This window comes from Lotus japonicus, chromosome 6, assembly GCF_012489685.1.
Source record: "Lotus japonicus ecotype B-129 chromosome 6, LjGifu_v1.2".
NCBI lineage: Eukaryota > Viridiplantae > Streptophyta > Magnoliopsida > Fabales > Fabaceae > Lotus > Lotus japonicus.
In genome coordinates this window covers 50,467,850-50,487,009 of record NC_080046.1, presented here as the reverse complement: position 1 = coordinate 50,487,009, position 19,160 = coordinate 50,467,850, and the positions used below count along the sequence as shown (strand labels likewise).

General features: G+C 35.2%; 2 protein-coding genes across 2 annotated transcripts; one reads left to right on the top strand and one right to left on the bottom strand.

Moving 5' to 3' along the window:
* Nucleotides 1-1,269: 1,269 nt before the first annotated feature.
* Nucleotides 1,270-2,580, bottom strand: LOC130725503 (uncharacterized). Its single transcript, XM_057576722.1, has one exon. It carries the CDS (start codon nt 2,578-2,580, stop codon nt 1,270-1,272), a length of 1,311 nt encoding a protein of 436 aa, XP_057432705.1.
* Nucleotides 2,581-4,986: 2,406 nt separating this feature from the next.
* LOC130726522 (protein ENHANCED DISEASE RESISTANCE 2-like) lies at nt 4,987-17,996 on the top strand. The gene is made up of 22 exons (XM_057577801.1): nt 4,987-5,271; nt 5,534-5,608; nt 5,749-5,802; nt 7,345-7,410; nt 7,659-7,717; nt 8,137-8,213; nt 8,599-8,715; nt 9,831-9,865; nt 10,631-10,731; nt 10,814-10,909; nt 11,555-11,619; nt 11,963-12,034; nt 13,917-14,087; nt 14,716-14,924; nt 15,004-15,070; nt 15,201-15,376; nt 15,453-15,554; nt 16,218-16,265; nt 16,389-16,532; nt 16,620-16,715; nt 16,808-16,909; nt 17,454-17,996. Exons 1-22 carry the CDS (start codon nt 5,071-5,073, stop codon nt 17,544-17,546), a joined length of 2,226 nt encoding a protein of 741 aa, XP_057433784.1. The 5' UTR covers nt 4,987-5,070; the 3' UTR covers nt 17,547-17,996.
* Nucleotides 17,997-19,160: the final 1,164 nt, after the last annotated feature.

Here is a 19,160-nt window from a genome sequence, read left to right as displayed (position 1 = left end):
GTACACAAGGCCGAACCGGCGAGCAACTAAGCATGTCAGCTAAGGCACCCCAAACGAAAACCCCACAAAACGGCTCTAAAGGAATTCTTAAGAATGAGCTCGTTAAAACCTCGCTAAGAAAAACCCTGTGGGAAAAAGCCTAGCAAGTAAAAAGAGTACTACATCCTTAAGATAGCCATATTTACACCCCTTACAATATATCTGACACAAAAAAGCCCTCCTCCAAAATACGTGAATAGCACAGCAGCAGCAGGCAAAGCTAACAGCACCAGCAGGCAAAGCTAACAGCACCAGCAACATCTTAAAAAGATAGCATCAATAAAAAAACAGCACCAACAGCAGAGACCCACATCGAAAAAACCCCCAAACCACCAATCTTCCAAGTAGCCTTCTTCACGGCCTCCCTTTGTCGATAAAACCCCCAAACCCCCAATCTTCCAAGTAAGCCAAGGACCATGCATATCAATTAAGATGAGGGTGATTTTCTCGAATTTGAGCCTTTAGTCCTCTAATCATCAAAGCTTCTGACCCTCTTGGCTTCAAACCCAGTTTTTTCCCTAACAACCACGTTCTTTGTGCACGTGTCGACAGTCCATCTTCACCTGGAGCTGGCTCCAAAAAGTCAACTGGTAAAGGTTTGGGTTTATTTTTGCTTCCTTTCGGGCGTCCCCGTTGAGAGCTTTTTTTAGAAGAGTTAGTTTGTGGAGTTGGCACCACTCCTTGCGACGTTATAGCAGCAGGCTCGTAACTTGCAGGAGACTGTATTTTCTGTTGTTCCACCTCTGTAACTCGAGGAGGACACACAAGAGAGGGAGTCGTTGAAGTCTGTTATCGCACAATCTGATTAGGGGACGTATGATAGAAAACTTGAGTAGTTTGAGGCAAGCAGACCTGCCCCTGATTATTTAGAAGTCCGTTTTGATAAGCCGCATAAGAACCCAAACACGCCCCATTCCCTTGGTGCTGAAATAAAAACTGTGGGTCCCAGAGATAATAATTTGGTTGCCAATAAGTTTGTTTCAAACATAAATCTTGTGCATTGAAGGAATAACCTGAAACAGCAAACTTTTGAGCACAATCTTTGGCAAGATATTGTATCTTTTTATTTTGAATTTGAAATCCCTCATCAGATTTTTCCTGACCCATTAATGATTTTTTCCAAATCTCAACCTCCTCTATTGAATAGCCAGAATCAAGCAAATCACGTATCTGCACTCCTTCTTGATCGCCTGATTTCATGCCCTCCACGTTCTCACGAAATTGGCTTCCTCATTCACCGTTAGAATCATACGAGTGGCATAACAGTTCTCCTTCATCTTCGCCTGAAACTTTCATTTCTCCATGATTTCTCGTCAAAACCTCTTCCCTGGTTTGCGCTGCTAAATTAATTGCATCCATCAAGACCGTGTTCTGCTCCCTGAATTTCGTCCCAAAATTAACTGTTGTTACCTTTGAATTTGAAACACACGCTTCTCCCTTATCTACGACCAAGATCTGCTCCTTGACTTGCTCTCCTGATTTAATGGAGTCGACCAGGCCCTTGAATGGCTCCTTGAATTGCGTTCTTGAATAAACCGGTGCAATTTTTGAATTTGAAAACAACGCATCTCCATTGTCTCTCACCGGCGACTCCGAACACAGTTCTGCCGCCACCTTCCTCACCGCCATGCCACCACACAACACCTCCTCAGTTGCCTCGGTCTGTAAAAAAGCCAGGCCTTCCATCTTGTCATTCCTATAGATTTCATCTTCCTCCTTAGAGTTCACATCAAATGCAGACTCATAGTCCTTTTCATGAGCAGCTTCTGGGGTTGTGGCAATCCCATCGTTCATGGACTCATCATCAGAACTCTCATCTAACACATATTCTTTCACTGGCGTTGACGGCATAACTTCAACTCGCCCATAATCATAAGTAGCGGCGTCCTTCTCAACCAACACAATGCAGGACGTCCCTTCGACATCAACAGACATAGTGAAACAATTCAAAAGCGGATGATTCATTCGAACTAATATGCGTGCATAATCAATTCGATGTCGTAGCGTGGTTGCATCATCAGACATCACATAGGTCCCGAGCCTATTTCCAACCGTTGAGAAGAAAGGCTGAGTCCACAACCCCAGGGGGACTTGCCATAAGCGAATCCAAACAAGTTGAGACGCACCAAACGTGAAAATAGTACACGGCGTGACATCAGTTACATAATGCTCTAAAAAATACCTGCACTCTGTGATTGTGCTCTGCATCTCCTCCTTAGTCTCAAATTCAAGCAAAACTTCTTTCGCTCCCAAAAGGATGAGACGAAAGTTGTAGAGTCCAATGCTGCTAAACGACTCTTGCAAAATGTCGACGCTCATGGACCCAATTGTACGCGCATGTGCGCACCTTTGCACCCAAGCCTCATTCAGGTCTAACAAATTAAAGCTTAAATGAGATCCCTCCTGCTGTGGACGCTCCTCCTGCTGAACCTGCTGCTTTTTATGTTGTAAAGCTACCCCCTCTTCACGCACCACAGGTTGCACCTTTGGTCGCCAAACCTTTCCTTGAACTTCATACCGATACCTACCCAACGACGACATCTTTGACACCCTACCTGGCTTCTGAAATCTTGCTTTCTGTACCACAATAAAACCCCTTCCAATCGTAATCCATTAAACATTCTAATTGCTCGCCATGCTTCCTCATCACTGGAAAACCGAACAAACCCAAAGCGAAAGCGACGTGTAAACTTCTTCTTTTGCTATATAAAAACATCCCCCAATCTACCCACTTTACCAAAGATAGCCTGAAGTTTGGCCACTGTAATTCGGTCTCCTAACCCATCAACGAACACAGAGAAAGATATATGAGACTGGTCTACATTTCGAACAAATCTTTCCCGCTCCCGTTGGTTGCCATTGTTGCGCTGATTTGGTTGATTCACTGCTTCTTGTTTATACCTGGCGTTACGTTGAAAATCACTGGTATTAGACCTGTACTGGCGTTGATCCCCTCCATGCTCATAACTTCTCCTTCTCCATGGCTGAGAGCGTCGCCATTGATGATCTTGCCACCCTCCCGATCGCTCACTTCTCCATTGTTGTCTCTGGTTCCATCGCCGGAACCACCGCGCCTGAGATTCTCTTGCAGAGCCTTTCTCTCTAGCCTCTCTCATTTTTGTCGCATCCCATAGGAGAGACTTAAGTTCTCAATTAGTGCCTATAAATTATACTTTAAATTATTATTAAAATAACTTTTAATTATAAGTATTATAAAATGAAAAATAATTATCTTGAGACAATTTAGTGTTTCCTTTGTGTAAATTAAAAAAATACTCAAGTTTAATAATATATTTTAATAATTAGCATTTAATTAGTTTTAATAATTTAATAATTAATTTATTTTTTATATGAAAAATAATTATGCAAGTTTGAAATATTTTATATTAAATAATAATTTTTTAATATCATCAAATAAGATATAATAATAACATTATTTGTGTTATTTTTATCAACAAAAAAGTAATTTTAAATTTTAAAATTATAATGAATTATAACTTTAATAGCTCTTTCGATAAAAAAAACTTAAATAGTGTAATTATTAAATTTCAATTTATTTAGTATTTTTTAATTAGTTTCCTCTATTATGCTTTCTCAAGTCATATTCACTAATATATAATAGATCAATATATATATATATATTTATATTTTTTCAAATAATACACAAATACCTTATTGTGAAATTTTTAATTTTAAAACTTTTTTGTCTAAATTATTTATTAATAATTCATATTTATCATTGTTTAATTTTTTTCTTGATTTTAATTTTTTTATGTAGGCAAATTTGGTTTTTTATCATGACGGATAGTGAGTTAGTAATATGAAAAATGAAAAGTCATAAGTTTATTTTTTTTTACCAAGGAGGTTTGTATTTAATGCTATCGTTCAAGTAGACAATGCTTAAGCGAAATTAAGCATCCACAAATATATTTTAAATCAATGTTTTATTAAAATATTTATTTGCATAATTTATTTTTCAATACTTTTTATTATTATATAACTAAAATTGTTCACATGTAAATTATGAGTATTTTTATCAGTGTAACTTTTTGGTTGATAAAATCAGTGTAATTTTTTTATGAGAGTGTCTTGTTTCACTCATTTTTAGGATATGAATATATTCATATGATTTTCTCATATACTTTTGAGTGTTTGTACGACTTGATTTATATATTTGATCATGTATCTTATTTTATTGTTATTTTTTGTGTGTGTTAAATTGTTCCATTAATTCCGCTTAGAGTGGGATAAATGCTAAAAGTCTCCTCCCAAGAGTCCGCCTCGATCAAAAGAGTAGGGGTTCAAATAACGTCCCTGAATGATAGCTCAAGTGGTAAAAGAAAGGGACAAAAAGGTTGGGTGGGGTGAAGGGTGAAGTGTCCCAGGTTCGAATCCGGAGAAGAGATTAATTTACTAACATTTCTAACAACTAACATTTGTCTATAGAAAAAAATGTTCAAATTACTACTCCCTCCGTTCCTTATTAACTGTCCACTTTGAAGAAATTTTTTTGTTCTTATATAACTGTCCACTTAGAGTTTCAAGAAAGCATTAATTGATGTTTTTCCAAGAAATGCCCTTACAGAAACAATAAATGAAGAAAGATAAAAATACATTATAAAGGGTGATATAGGAAAATAAATAATACTTTTATGAAAACCAACACAATAAATTATTTTCCTTAATTTGTGTGAACATTTTCTTCCTGGACAGATAAATATGAATGGAGGTAGTACTTTTTAATTTACCACTGACCGTGGCTCTTTTGGCCACTAAAATGAATTATTAATGTAAAAAACAAAGATAACAAGTTACTGCATTGATGAAATGAAATTCCTAGCATAGCATAAAGGTCAATGTGATGAGGAAAAATGGGACCCAGCTCATACATAGCGCGCAAAAAGGGAACGTATATTAAGGAGCACCGAACAAGGGCCTTGTGTTTTGGTGGGAAAAACAAGGCGAACAATTCACTGTGTTTCTTCTTCATTCATTGTCATCTCAATTCAATTTCAACTCAGGAGGATCAAAATGGAGGCGTTAAGTGGCGGAGCAGGTGGTGGCGGAGGCGGAGGAGGATCGGAAGAGAAAGGGATATTTGAATACTTCGGTTGGGTTTATCACCTTGGCGTGAATTCCATCGGCCACCAGTATTGCCACCTTCGTTTCCTTTTCATCAGGGGCAAGTGCGTCGCAATGTACAAGCGTGACCCTCACCAGAACCCTGACATTGTATTATTCCTCTATCTCTTCATCTTCCTTTCACTCCTTCATTCATTGCCCATCAAAATTATTCAATAACACCATAAAACTTTGAAGCCTTTTGCATTGTATTTGAATAAATTGTGCTTGCTGATTTGTTGATTTCAAATATTCAATGTTTTTATATTTTTCTAGTTTCCTATGTCATTTCTGTTTTTGTTTTCTTCACTAATAGATAGATAGATATGGATATACCATGTTAAGTTGTTAACACTTTCGTTTTTATGCTCAGAAACCCATTAGGCAGGGAGTTGTAGGGCCTACACTGATGGTGGAGGATCTCGGGCGTCGAAAGGTCAACGACGGGGTAAAACACTAGAATTTACATTTTTTTTATAGTCTTTACTCAGTTATGTTGTGATTTTAAGATATATATGTGTATGTGTGTGTGTTTTGTTTAATTGTGAGTTTTTTTGGAAGCTAACTGTGTTTTGTTTTCTTCCACAGGATTTCTATGTGATACGCTTTTACAATCGATTAGATGAGGACAGAAAGGGAGAAGTAAGTTTCAATCGTTTATTCTAATAATTGTTTCATTGATAGAAAGTTGCTTGTTGTACAGCATGTTTTTTTCCCCATTTCATCCACTTAGCTTGAATCCCATGGGTGACATGCTTCCTATCTGTCTCCCTTTGCATTGTTTTGCAAGATGGATCCAAGATAGTTAGACTGTGCAACTTGTGATATGTTTTGATCCCAAAGTTTCATCTGAAAAACATTGCTATATTGCTCCTTTTCATAAACTTAAAGTTACTCCTACTTCATTCCCCTTTGATTCCAAAGTTTCTGTCCATGAATCAAGTTTATAATTTACTCATTCCTTCTTGTATATGGTTCCTTCTTGTATAAAAAAAAAAATATACAAGAAGGACTGAGTAACTAGCTTTTGGGTGTAACCAGTAAGTATGATCAATACAAAGGTAAAAATATATGAAATCAAAGTAGCTTCATGGTGCAAACCTACTATAGATTTGTTATAAGAATTTTTTTACTGCACCCACCTCCATGAGTTTGTACACTTGTTGCTACCTCATCACACACAATATAGCTGAATATGTACGCTATACATCCATAGAACTTCTTATAGCAACATATTCTAGGCCTACATGTTACTTGAATTAGAAGGCACAGCCTAGATAATCTGTCACAGAACAATTTCAGATTAGAGAGGTTAGTGGAGGGAGAATAATGTTTTAGATACATTAAAGTCAAATAAACGGAAGAGAATTGTAGTTATATTAGTCCAACATTCTCTTCAAGTTGAGGGAACTTCATCCTAGGCCACAAACTTGAATTAATGTGCTAACGAGCTCTTATTCCATGAACTCTACTAGGAAATCACCTAGAAAATAATTAACAATCAATAATAAAGATCTGCATTTGCACAATCCACATTAATTCTATATCAATTTTCTTGATCTCAAATCTAGATCTAATCAAATTTCCGAAACCAACTGAATCTCGCAGGTGATTCGAAACACAACTAAGAACACGGTCCTATAATTTCAAACCATAGCTTGCCGAGATATCTTAAATTGAATCCAAATCTAGTTCTCTTTGGCTATGACCTTGGAAAAACTTCCACAACAAGCGAAAAAGGAATCTTCCTAAACAAGTTTTTAAAGAACTAAACAAATGAGAAGTAGTTATTTTCAAGTTCAGCTTTCCATCTTAAATAACTGCCATCAAAAGCTAAAATGAGAGTGGTAGCGATTTTATCTTGGTTGTTGGATAAACGATGTTGGTGGAGACCACACATTTATCGAGTTCCATCCTTGTTGTGGAGGATTGGCACCAAAGTGTTTCAAACTAGATTCCCATAATTAAAATATGTAGTAGAAGCTAGCATTTGAAAGGTTAGGTTTAAAAGTCCAATAATAATCTATTTATCCAACAACTACACTAGCATGCAAATGTATCTGAATTTGTCTGTAGGGAAGAGCTTATTCATTTGAAATTTAATTAAGCCCTCCATGTCATGCATGCTGTAATCTTTTATTTATTCAGCATAAAAGTGAGATTTTTACGTAAATTTTCTTCAAGATTGCTTGTGCTACAGCTGGGGAAGCCCAAGGATGGATGGAAGCATTTGATCATGCCAAGCAACAGGTATGAGGATGTAATTGCGAGATTGCTCTTTTAATGTGAATGTTCAATATGTTTTTAGTGTTAATCATTGTCACTGCCCAAGCCTGATTGTTATCAAATTTTGTGGTGTTAATTTTTTTCAAATATAGGTTTCTATTGAATGTAAAGAATGAGAGTAGCCGTTTTTCTGGCCAGAATAATGTGGCATATCATGAAACTGAATCTGTATTTACCATAAATAAGAATTGTTCAATATATCCTCTTTGCAGGGTCAGTATGAGCTGACAAGAAGAGGCAGTGCCAGAGACAAACTAAACAAGGAAATGGAGTATGCCTTTTTTTTCCCTTCTTCACCTGGCATACACTTATGCAAATATCTGGTGAAATAATATTTGTTTAACAGTACTTGTTATCTACTCTAATTGTTAATGGCTAATGACGTTTTAATGTCATAGTACTAACATGAAAATCATATGCTTTTGAACATATTCATCTCCATTGTCTTTCATTTTCTTCTTATAATTTACAAACAAAAATTTGTTTATTATAAACCATAGGAGTAATGCAAGTTTTAAACATTTTCAAGAACTATACCTTAGACATTACTTTTCATGTTTTGATGGGTTAAATTTATTGAAAGATCTGTATAGTTGTTGAGATCAGTATTAAGTGGCCTGCCTTAAAGGTCATTCTTTTATTAGATAACTTATCATAAATTGAAATATCAATTCTTTTCTGTTTTGGAAGGATCAATCTGGTAGGACATCGACCTAGAGTGAAGCGGTATACCTCTGGGTTGCGGAAGCTTATAAGAATTGGTCAAGGTAAAATGATAAGTACTGTTTGATTGATTATCTTCATTACAGGGAGCTTTTGATGTCTTACTTTGTAACTCAAGTTATCATTCTATTATGTCATTATTATGCTACGGATTGGATCAATAATCCATCTGTTAAGCATTTTGGCAGAGTGTATTTGTGTGTATGTTTTGTTCCTATTTTGAAATGAGACATAGATTTAAATTATTGTTAAACACCAGAAATGTGAGGAATGTACTAGTGGAAGTGTGATTCTGAATTGGTACTGTATGTATTCTTGGAAGGCTCACTTGTTTGTTTTATAATTTCTATGCTTATTGGTGACTTTGGTGTCTTCATATATGTTTATCCTTATATACTAGTTGACATTACTTTTTCCCTTATAATAAAGGTCCAGAGACACTCTTACGGCTATCATCAAAGTTTTTTGGTAGTCCCGACGGATTTGAAGGGGACGGTGGAGATGCATTTGATGCACATCAGTGGAAATGTGTTCGTACCATGGCTGGTACTTTTCTTCTGCCACATGTATACGCTTTTTTCTAGCCTAACGCAAACTAATGATTTATCGCCTCAATACCATTTTATTGATATTATTTAATGGTAATAAAGATCTATTTGAACAAATACTTTGTAAAGGATGTAATTGTTTTCTAATAGAAGTTTTATTGTTGTTCAAGAAATCCTTCAAAACCGAAAGACTGAGTATGTAGCAAGGCTTCCCAATCTTATTATAAATCCAAGATAGCAACACCCTGGAAGGAACCATGAACAGAAAGCACAAGACAACCCCCTTTTTTAAGAATACTAGTTTTTCCCTCCATCTACGCATGCCCAAGAACAGCAAAATTTCCACGAGGCGAACAACCAAACCTTAGAAGTTCAGTATTCTTGTTTATACCAAGTCCTCTACATTCAACCCAACAAGTTGCTTTAGATTAGAGGAACACTCCTAGTTCTCTTCAGCCATCCCAAAAAGGGTGTTCCTTATAATGTAGCAATGTGGCCAACTGCTGCATGTAAGACACATGTTAGGAGAAAGAGCAAAGTGAGGTATTCAAATAGGCAACAAATTTTTGTTTTATTCCCTTTAAGCACTTCTGTAAAATGATCTAAATGTTGTTTTAATAGTTTAATGAATTTTTGTTACAGTTTTTTAGGGGGGGATAGGACATTAACTCCTTCATTCATGATTTGGAGGTTTTGACAAATGAGTTTATCTCAAAGGCTGTTAACTTTGAACTGATCCTTTAGGCCACATAAATGTCTGATGGTGAAAATGTTGAAGAAGAAAGAGGATTAAAATTTTGAATCTTTGGTCTAAGAGGTTGCAAAACTTGCCCATATCTTTTCTTAACTTGGAATCCTTGTTGGTGAATCCATTTATGTGGGGATGTTTGGGTTTGGCTCTCATACTTGAACTTGGATGGCTTTCTATTTTTTTTTTCTCGGAAACATGTTTCGCAAGATCCTTTAGTATAAATTTTTAGACTATTGAAGCAATGATAATGCTTGTGCTTTACTTTTTTCTGCTGGTGATTCTTGCTTTCATTGGTCATGAATGAAAAATTTATGATTGGATTTATCCTTATCCTTCTAGGTGCTTTTTGTTTGTGGTTCCAGGTATTAGAATTTTTGAGGATGTTTCTAGCCACAAGGTATGCATGTGCTCACGTTTTTGGAGCTTATTGATTATTCTGATTATCGCCATATATCTTCAAAACTAATTAGCTCTACATTCATGTATGTCATTCTAAAATAAGTTTTAAAGTTACTTGGCTTTATCTTGAATAATTTTTTTGCCAGTACTTCTCTCTCTGGATCACCTTTTTTCTTGAAAGGCTTAAAAATCCCAAGTTGCTTTAACATATGATCTTAAAAGTTTATATATTTCTTCTGGTGTGTGGATGCATGCACATATGCAAAACTGCTGTTTTTTAGGATAAAAAACGATTGTTAATTACAGGAACAACACAAGCAATGATTCATTGTAAGACAAATAGATTTCATGCCTAAAAACCGGGCAAACTTTGGTCATAAATATAATTCTAAAGTGAATGTAAAGGAATAGGTTTCCAATTTTGGAATTAAACCAGATGGGCAACTTTTCCCCCTGAAATAGTCATTTGTGCTTTAAGACTCAAATTATTGTTTGATATGTGAAAAAGGTATTCCTTATTGTTGAAAGAGAAAAAAGAGACATTTGATACACAATGGAGAGATGGAATGTAATAAATTCAATAGGCTAAGAGTGCAGTACAACACAATACAAAGACGTCTGGACCAACCAAGCCTATATTTTATGTCTTTGAAACTGCAGTTACAGCATTTGAAACAATTGAATGAGTATTTTGCTTCCCTATGCTGGGATAAGTTATATGTATATCTATTTTCTGCTTTGACATTCTTTTAATGCTTTGTAGACTGGTAAGGGTATCCTCGCTAAGTCGGTTGGTGTTATTGATGCAACTGCAGATAGTGTTTTTGAAGTGTTTTTAAACACTGAGCGACAGCAAAGATATGAGTAAGTTTCCAATAAAAAAATGCTTGAGTGACTAGATAACAACATATTGGGGAAATTAGCCTTTCCTATAATTACTTTTCAGGTGGGATATGTTGATGGGTGACTTGGAGCTGATAGAGTCATATGATGGACATTACGATGTTGTGTATGGGACATACGATCCTAAGTATCTAACCCGGTAATCAATGGATGTTGACTTCTTTTAAACATTATGGCAATATAACAGTATTCTCAGTTCTAAAATTGTCATTATTAATAATCTTATCATATTGCTTATAACATTCTTATTTGTGCTGTTGTGCTGTTTGATGAGCTCTTTTATTATTTCCTAAAATTTTATTATCTTATTCTTAGTTAGAACATATTTTATTTCCTATAATTCTAGGCTAGTGGTTAATACAATGAATGTAAATTAGTCTACATAATGTAATTAAGGTCTGTAATATACATTATTCTATTCAGATAACTATTCCTTCCTTTTTCAAGTGTGTATGTGAAGTGTGTAGATTGTTATAACTGATTTGAGATTTGTATATATTGGTGACTTTGACTGAATTGACATTGATCTCAATTCGGTGAAATTCTTCATATTGGACATGTACTATTGTACGTATTGTGTTTTATTTTTTGTGTCACTATCCATAGAGCTATTTGTGATGAAATTTTAGTTGCAAGCAGCTATAAGCCTATAAGTTCATCGCTTCTCTGCCTTTTCTCCTGTTAATAGGAAGCAAGTTTTAATCAAATCATGGTGATGTAATCCATGTTATGTTTTACTTTTAAAAAATGTCTACTAATGAATTTCTTCTCGAATCTAATCCAGGTGGCATTCAAAGCGAGATTTTGTCTTCTCTAGGCAATGGTTTCGAGCACAAGATGGAACATACAGTAAGAATAAGATTTTCTTACTCCTTTGATTTTGCTTTTGAATTTTCAATAGACCGAAGCTTGCAAATGATACTTGTCAAACTAATATAACACCTCAGGAGTGAACTTTCTTTAATTTCATAGCATCCATCTCGCTTAATTTTATGTAAATATCTCAGTCCTTCAGCACAACTGTTTGCTATTACTGTTTTGGTGGTGGTTGATGTTATCGTCCTAGCCTTGATTGGCTTGGATCATAAGAAGCGATTCTTGGATTTGTTCGCTGGTTTATTTGGAATTGTTCTGTACTTTAACTTACTTGGTTGACTTATGCTGAGATATTTTTCATGTTGTATTGATGCAGCTATCTTGCTATTTCCAGCTATCCATAAGAAAAAGCCTCCCAGATCAGGCTTTCGACGTACAAAAATCAATCGTAAGATACATTATTTGCATAAGGAATTTAACTTCCTTTGTTGTTGGTGCACTTGCTTTTTGAATTTTTTGTTGATTCGTTTTGAAATATAAGTATCCTAGAAGCTTAAATGGTTTGAGACCAACCCAACTTAGTAGTCAAGTCTCAACCTCCAATCTCATGCACAGTTAAAACTTAAAGCGACTCAAAGTTCAAACCACAAGCAGTAAATAAGAAATTCATTAAGAAAAGTAGAAAGATTAATTGCAAAGAATTTGGAGTATAAGGGACCCTCTGTAACGTAAAAACAAAACAAAAACACGGGCAAAAGAGAAGAAAAACATAAATGAAGCAAAAGCTACCCAATTTCTCTATGTATTTGTCAAGAAAATCCACAGAGAAGGCCATGCGCTTTATACCTAATCTTATTCCAAATTAGCTGTTGTTCCACCAAACCTCCTTAAAGATACGAGAGTTATGCTTCAATCACATGCCGTAAAGTTTACCATGGATTGCAAAATGCCTCAAGTTAGACCTTATATAGACGCATCTAGCTTGATAAATATATATGTTATCGTAAGACCTTGTATAGATTTAGTAAACATATCAGCTAGATGATCCTTAGTTCGTAGGAGAAGTCTTGTTGATACCTAAGAGGATTTTTTATTGGATGAAGATGAACTAACAATCAACTTCTTTGTGCTTTTGATTTGAAAAAAGAATCAAGGCTGATTGATTATCACAAACAAGCTCCATAGGGCAAGAATTTTAGGCACAAAAATTTAGTAGTATAAGCCATAGCATGATAATTTTCCCCTGTACTTGATCATGCAACAACAGTATACTTCTTGCTCTTCTATGAGATTAGGTTTCATAAAAAACCAGCACCAACTTAAGCTCCTCAATGTTGCATTGTGGTTTGTTCAGGTACGAAGGATGGTCATGATCAATCATCTTGAACGTTTCCAAGCTATGAATAGACCCATACAACCACTGTATATCATCAGCATATACATTCAGGACCTTCTTCCAAACACAATTATGTTTTGTTAGGGTGGAGTGCACCACTAATTCGCCTTTTGCCACTCATCTTTCTTGGATGCAGCAATATCAGTAACCATTTTAGTGAGGTGTTCGCAAAAACCTTAGCCTAAAACCATACTTTGCATTATGCTAGTCCAAATAGGAATCAACAATGCATCATAAAACATTTTTCCAAGGTCCTATGGAAAATTCAACTTCATAAAATTGCCAAGCTAAACAACAAACTTCATAAAGAAACAGCAATGGAACAATGTAAGAACAGATGAAGAACTATTACGAGCTTGCCCCATATATATTGCACATATTTGGGGAAAATAGCCATATGTGGCCTGCAAACTTGCACCATGTCAATATTAATTCTACTATACCAATTCTAACAAGAGACTTGAACGGAGGAGTAGTGGTGCATGGTGTTAAGCTCATGAAAGAGTTACATTTCAAGTTTTTTTTTTAAATTTTGGGCTTCCTGAATTCTTTTGGCACTGCTTTTTTGGTCTCTTACGTACCTCTATATCATGGATAATGTTCAAGACTGAAGATTTTGACATTACATTTTTAGGTGTTCTACAAATTTTTGTATAAATTCATTTAATTTCCTTTGTTCTTCCCATTATAAGTTTCTTTCTTATTATGGAAAATGGGCAGATCAATTGACATTCTTACAACCTTGAAAATCTCTGATTTGGTTACTTGAACTCTATCAGATTATTTCAAGTTGTTTTCTTATGGTAGAAACCATGTCTTGAATCTTAACCTTTCTTTAAATTCATAGCTTTCTGGAAACTCATTAGAAGAAAAAGAAACAGAAAATATTACCCTTGACTAATTTTATCCCTGTATATGTTTTATTGCGGTGCAGCGTCTACATGGGAGATTAGACATTTGAACACACCTATGGGATCCAATGGACCAAGATGTTTAGTGACCCACACTTTAGAGATACACTCCCAATCCTGGCATCGATGGAAGAATAGCCAGTGCACAAAATTTGAGAAGAGCATCCCGTATGCATTGCTGAGCCAAGTGGCAGGTTAAGTAATTGAACTTTTTTTTTCATCTTGTATCTATCTGATCTCTACAATCATAGGAAATTTACACCATCAGAAGTATGTGATTTAAAGTTTAAACTACTCAAGCCTAGTCATTTAATCTGGGAAATAAATTTAGGTGTAGAACTTCTTTCTTTCTACATTTGATCTGGGAAAGGGGTTTTAGTGTTTTACCCAACTCGACCCCCAAAAGCTAGCTCAGAGGTGAACATTGCCCTACCATTTATGAGGACTTATTTAGTCATATATCTAGTCAATGTGGGATCTCAACAAATACAATTTACTTTTATAAACTATATACATTTTTTCCAACATAAATTATGCAATTAGCTTCTACTTGGTAGAAGGCTCATAATATTTTAAGGGGGTTTCCCTAACAGATATGCTCACTGACTGGCCAGCTTTGCTTAAAATGCTATTTCCAACATTTTCCTCCACTTTTATTGAAACTTTCTTCTATTAACCTTAATCAACTTATTCTTTAATAATAATAAATGTAATTGGAAATTCCTGGAAATATTGTACTTATTTGGGACCGTATATGTGATGTGTGACCTTAATCTTCATATTAGACATGGCATTTGATCCCTGTTGTTAAAAAAATGGTAGGCCTAAGAGAATATATTGGAGCCAATCCGACACTCCACCAACAAGATGCCACTACTGTTGTTCATTCCAAAATCTCCAGCTTTTCTATGTCCAGTGCTGAATATGAAGAAGATACAGAAGTCCAGGATGAGTTTTATGATGCAATTGCTGCTGAGTCATTTTCATCAGATGAAGAAAGTGATGAGGAGGATGAGAAACTTGATAAGAAGGTTTCCTTGAATCCGCATGTCAACTACTATAAAGTCTATGATAGGTTCTATAATTTAATACTTTCATCATAATTTTCAGGATCAGAGAGTAAAACTAAAGAATGTTTCATGGGCCATGACGACCTTAGCTTTGAAGCAAACAGCAGGTCAGGTTTTTATTTGTTTCTTGTTATTTGTTATTTACAAGGGATAAAGGACTAAAATGCATTATAAATTCTCAAATTGTTTGTTTTTCGCTCAAACTTCCAGTATTAAATACTGTCATTCTGCTTGCAGCTCCAGATGTAAGAGAAGAATTAGATCCTCATACAAGTCCTGTCACAATTGATTCAAGTGACTTCAATGGTTCTTTACGACAAGGAAAGGATGATAACGACACAAATTGTTGGACTTCCCCTAGTGGTGAAAGATTTATGATTAGAGGAAAGAACTATCTGAAAGATAACTCTAAGGTGAGTTGACTATTTAAATTCATTGCTTATTTTTGGTTCCACTAGACACCATTTGGGTGGGATTTTCCTTTCACAGGTAGTTGGAGGAGAACCTCTTCTCAAGCTCATAGCCGTTGATTGGTTGAAAGTTGATAAATCTGTAGATAGAATTGCATTGCACAGTAGAAGTCTGGTTCAGGTAAAATTGATATCATAATATTTTGTATCTTAATATTCATATTGATTGTCATGATAGAGTTGGAGAAATTATTCTCAATATGGTTTAGATATGTTGATATGTGAAATTTATGTTCCTCTCAACCATTAATAAACTCAAGCTTTTAAAATTCTCACGTTCATCTTCCGCAAAAATGGGATTTTTTTGGAAATCAGGTACTAGTTTAATGTCTCTGTGTTGGACCTTCATTATTTAAGAAGAGCTTTCTAACTGACTTTTCAGTTTGTGATTGTTATATATTTATTGAAATGAGTTTTTTTGGGAGCTTAATTTTGGTATACTTTCTCACTTTTGCCACTCATGTAAAAGTGCTATATTCCTATATGTATATAATTGCATTGCATCTCCTTAATTTCCTCTGTTACATGTCATTCTAATGTATGTAAGTTCTATATCATCTATTTTCACAGCCATACCTTTTCTGCTAATTTTTAAAACTAGCATTCTAGTTTATTTCATTTTCAATCCTGTGCATGCTGTAGGCTTAAGGCTCATGCAGTTGAAAATTGTGTATGTATGTTGTAATATTCTGGAAACCTAATTCTCGTGATTTTTGTTTCTTAGTATTTTATATTAGAAGTCTTTACATGTATATTGTATAATACCTTCCCTTCTGAATTGCAGTCTGAAGCTGGGAAGAAGCTTCCATTTATCCTTGTATTCAATCTCCAGGTATGAATATGATTATTATTGTTTATCATGTACTTTAAGTGTATAAATTGTTGCAATGGGAGGTTTGATTTATGCTTATGAACCAGTTTATGGGGGCATTTTTTGTTTTGTTGTCAATCTCAGGTTCCAGCTAAACCAAACTACAGTTTGGTTCTACATTACGCATCTTACAGACCGATACATAAAGATTCCCTATTGGCTAAGTTTTTGGATGGAGATGACATGTTCCGAGACTCAAGATTCAAACTAATTCCAAGTATAGTTAAGGTGTGTGATTCTCAATAAGTGTCATCATCATATGCTCTTTCTGATCCCTGATAGCATTGAGCAGTTAATGATTTCAAATGGGTACAGGGATATTGGATGGTCAAGCGAGCTGTTGGAACAAAAGCTTGCCTAATGGGGAAAGCTTTGACTTGTAAATACTTTAGACAAGACAATTTTTTGGAGGTAAAAGCCTCAATAGCAAGTTAAGAAGTAAAAATATAGTGATAACTAGTCTGATGGATTACACTTTGATGGCAATTTTGTGTATTATGCAGATAGATGTGGATATTGGATCATCCTCTGTAGCTAGGAGTGTCGTTGGCCTTGTTCTCGGATATGTCACAAGCCTAGTCGTTGACCTTGCAATTTTGATAGAGGTTTGTACACATCACTGATATATGCCAATGTCACACATCTTTCTTGAATGAAATAGCTACTTTATCCTCTACTGTTGTATCCCTTCTATACATGACATATACCATAAATCGCATATTGGCTAAAACTGAAGAGAGAAAAATAAAAATAAAAAAGGATTGCAAAATCTGAATGTTTCTAGGAGGGAAGGTGGTGAACTGATATGATATATTAAACATTAACTTAACCGAAAATCATTTTCAACTTCTGAAAGTTTCTTCTGTAAGAATAATGTAAACCATCCCTCTTTAGCCAAACACTAATAATCAAACTAACACAAACTTTAAACTTGTTACAAATTATAGCCAATCTTTCTGTCTAACTAGTTATTTTAGCTGAGAATCATAAAGAAAATGTCAGATGAAAAAGTGTCTTAGTATTTGATGGAGTTAGAGGCTAGTTATTTAATGAAGCATGTTCACTTCTATTCCATTATAATGGAGTTGGAGGCTAGTAAGTAGTAGCATTGAATGAATTTACTCCTTATGACTGATGTCGAATTTGCAGGCAAAAGAAGAGGCTGAACTGCCAGAATACATTCTTGGAACTGTACGATTAAACCGCATAAGACTTGAATCAGCTGTACAGCTAGAGGTTTGAGGTGTTCTGCCACAAGTATTAAATCGTCTGCAACTATTGCATTATTTGGCTGAAACTCTTTCAGTAACAGAGGGCTTAAATCAGAAAACGATAATCTGGTGAATTTTCTTCAAAAAGCACTCATCCCTTGTGGATTTTCTGCAGAACTGTGCTATATTAATGTATTTTACTTAGTTTTTTACTATTAACTGTCTTTTAGGCTTTCTCATCTGTTAGAAATAAGAAAAGAAATAGAGTGAAAATAAGAGATACAATAAGTAGGCTTTGTCTATTGTGGACTGAGAAATGCTTCTCTGCAAATAAGTCACATAAGGAGCATATTGTATACTAAATGTTAGTTGCAAAAACTTGATTCATGGGTGGATCAGTTCTTAACATGATCTACCATAGAAGTGTCCCAATAAGTAATATGATGGTAAAAGGGTATGAGAAAAACAATTTGTGGGAAAACAGGATTATGCTATTTTAAGTGTGTTAATTAATGGTTTCTTGGTTGTTTGTGTTCAAAGTTAACTTTTCACTATTCATTATACCTTTATCTACCGAATCAATGTCTCATTATATCAGTTCATGGCCAATTGGTCATCCATTAAAAGTCATTTAATTCAAATTAAACGGTTGGAAGATGCTTAGGAGTGGCTTTCTCAAGAAGATTACCCCACTTATCAACAAAAAGAGACTCTCAACCTCGCAATTATCTGGCTAATAGTAATTCAGTTGTCTACCTTTTTTTCTCATGATTTTTGGAGACTTTTTTTTGTAAGAAGAAATTTAGGATGAGGGGTTGAGTCTCAGTTTAAGACTTGGAAAGTTGTCGGGCTCAAATAAACATTTACCTCATCTTAAGGAAGAGAACGAGTGAGATTCGAACTTACAATAACCTATCAGATATGAGACTCTGTTATGCTCCACTCGACCAACCATTTTAAGTTACGATTTGGAGAGATTTGGTAAACAAAATGCACACCAAATGAGAGGCAAATCAATGCATGAGCTTTTGACCCCTCCTTAGTGGGAATCTAGTCCAAATGAATCCAGCTTTTCTTAAAAGGCGTGTAATTGTGCATAGCCCTAGGCCACACGGTCACTTATTATTATGGCTGTCTTCTTAAACGTTTCTCTTTGGGAAATTTCCCTCGAATTCCCTTCTTTTTACTACTTTATATCTGTATTCTTCTAATGCTCCTTTGCCCACGTTATCATGATAGTAACAAGTTCTGTTTTTGGGTTTCTGGGGTGGCTCTTTTTCTTTGATTCAATGCATGGCAGTAATACTTACTTTTGATCCAATCAGGGGAAAAGTTTTAAAGGGAAATTAACAAGAAGTGAAAAGTAATTATTTTTCTCTGAGGAAGTAGCTGAAGCTGGAAATTTAGGTAGAAAGCCTAGTGGTATGTGTGCAAGACCCCAATTAATCATAGCAAGTCACGGGGTCACTGTGTCTTAGAATAGGTCTTAAATTGCAGGGAGGGCCTGTCTCTCGTGATCAATTAAACTCAGATACATACTCAGATCATATCTCTTTCAACCCAAAAAAATAAAACTGAGTTGCATACATTTGTGTTGTCTTTGGCTGTTTCTGTAATCGTAAAGGACAGATATTCTCAAACCATT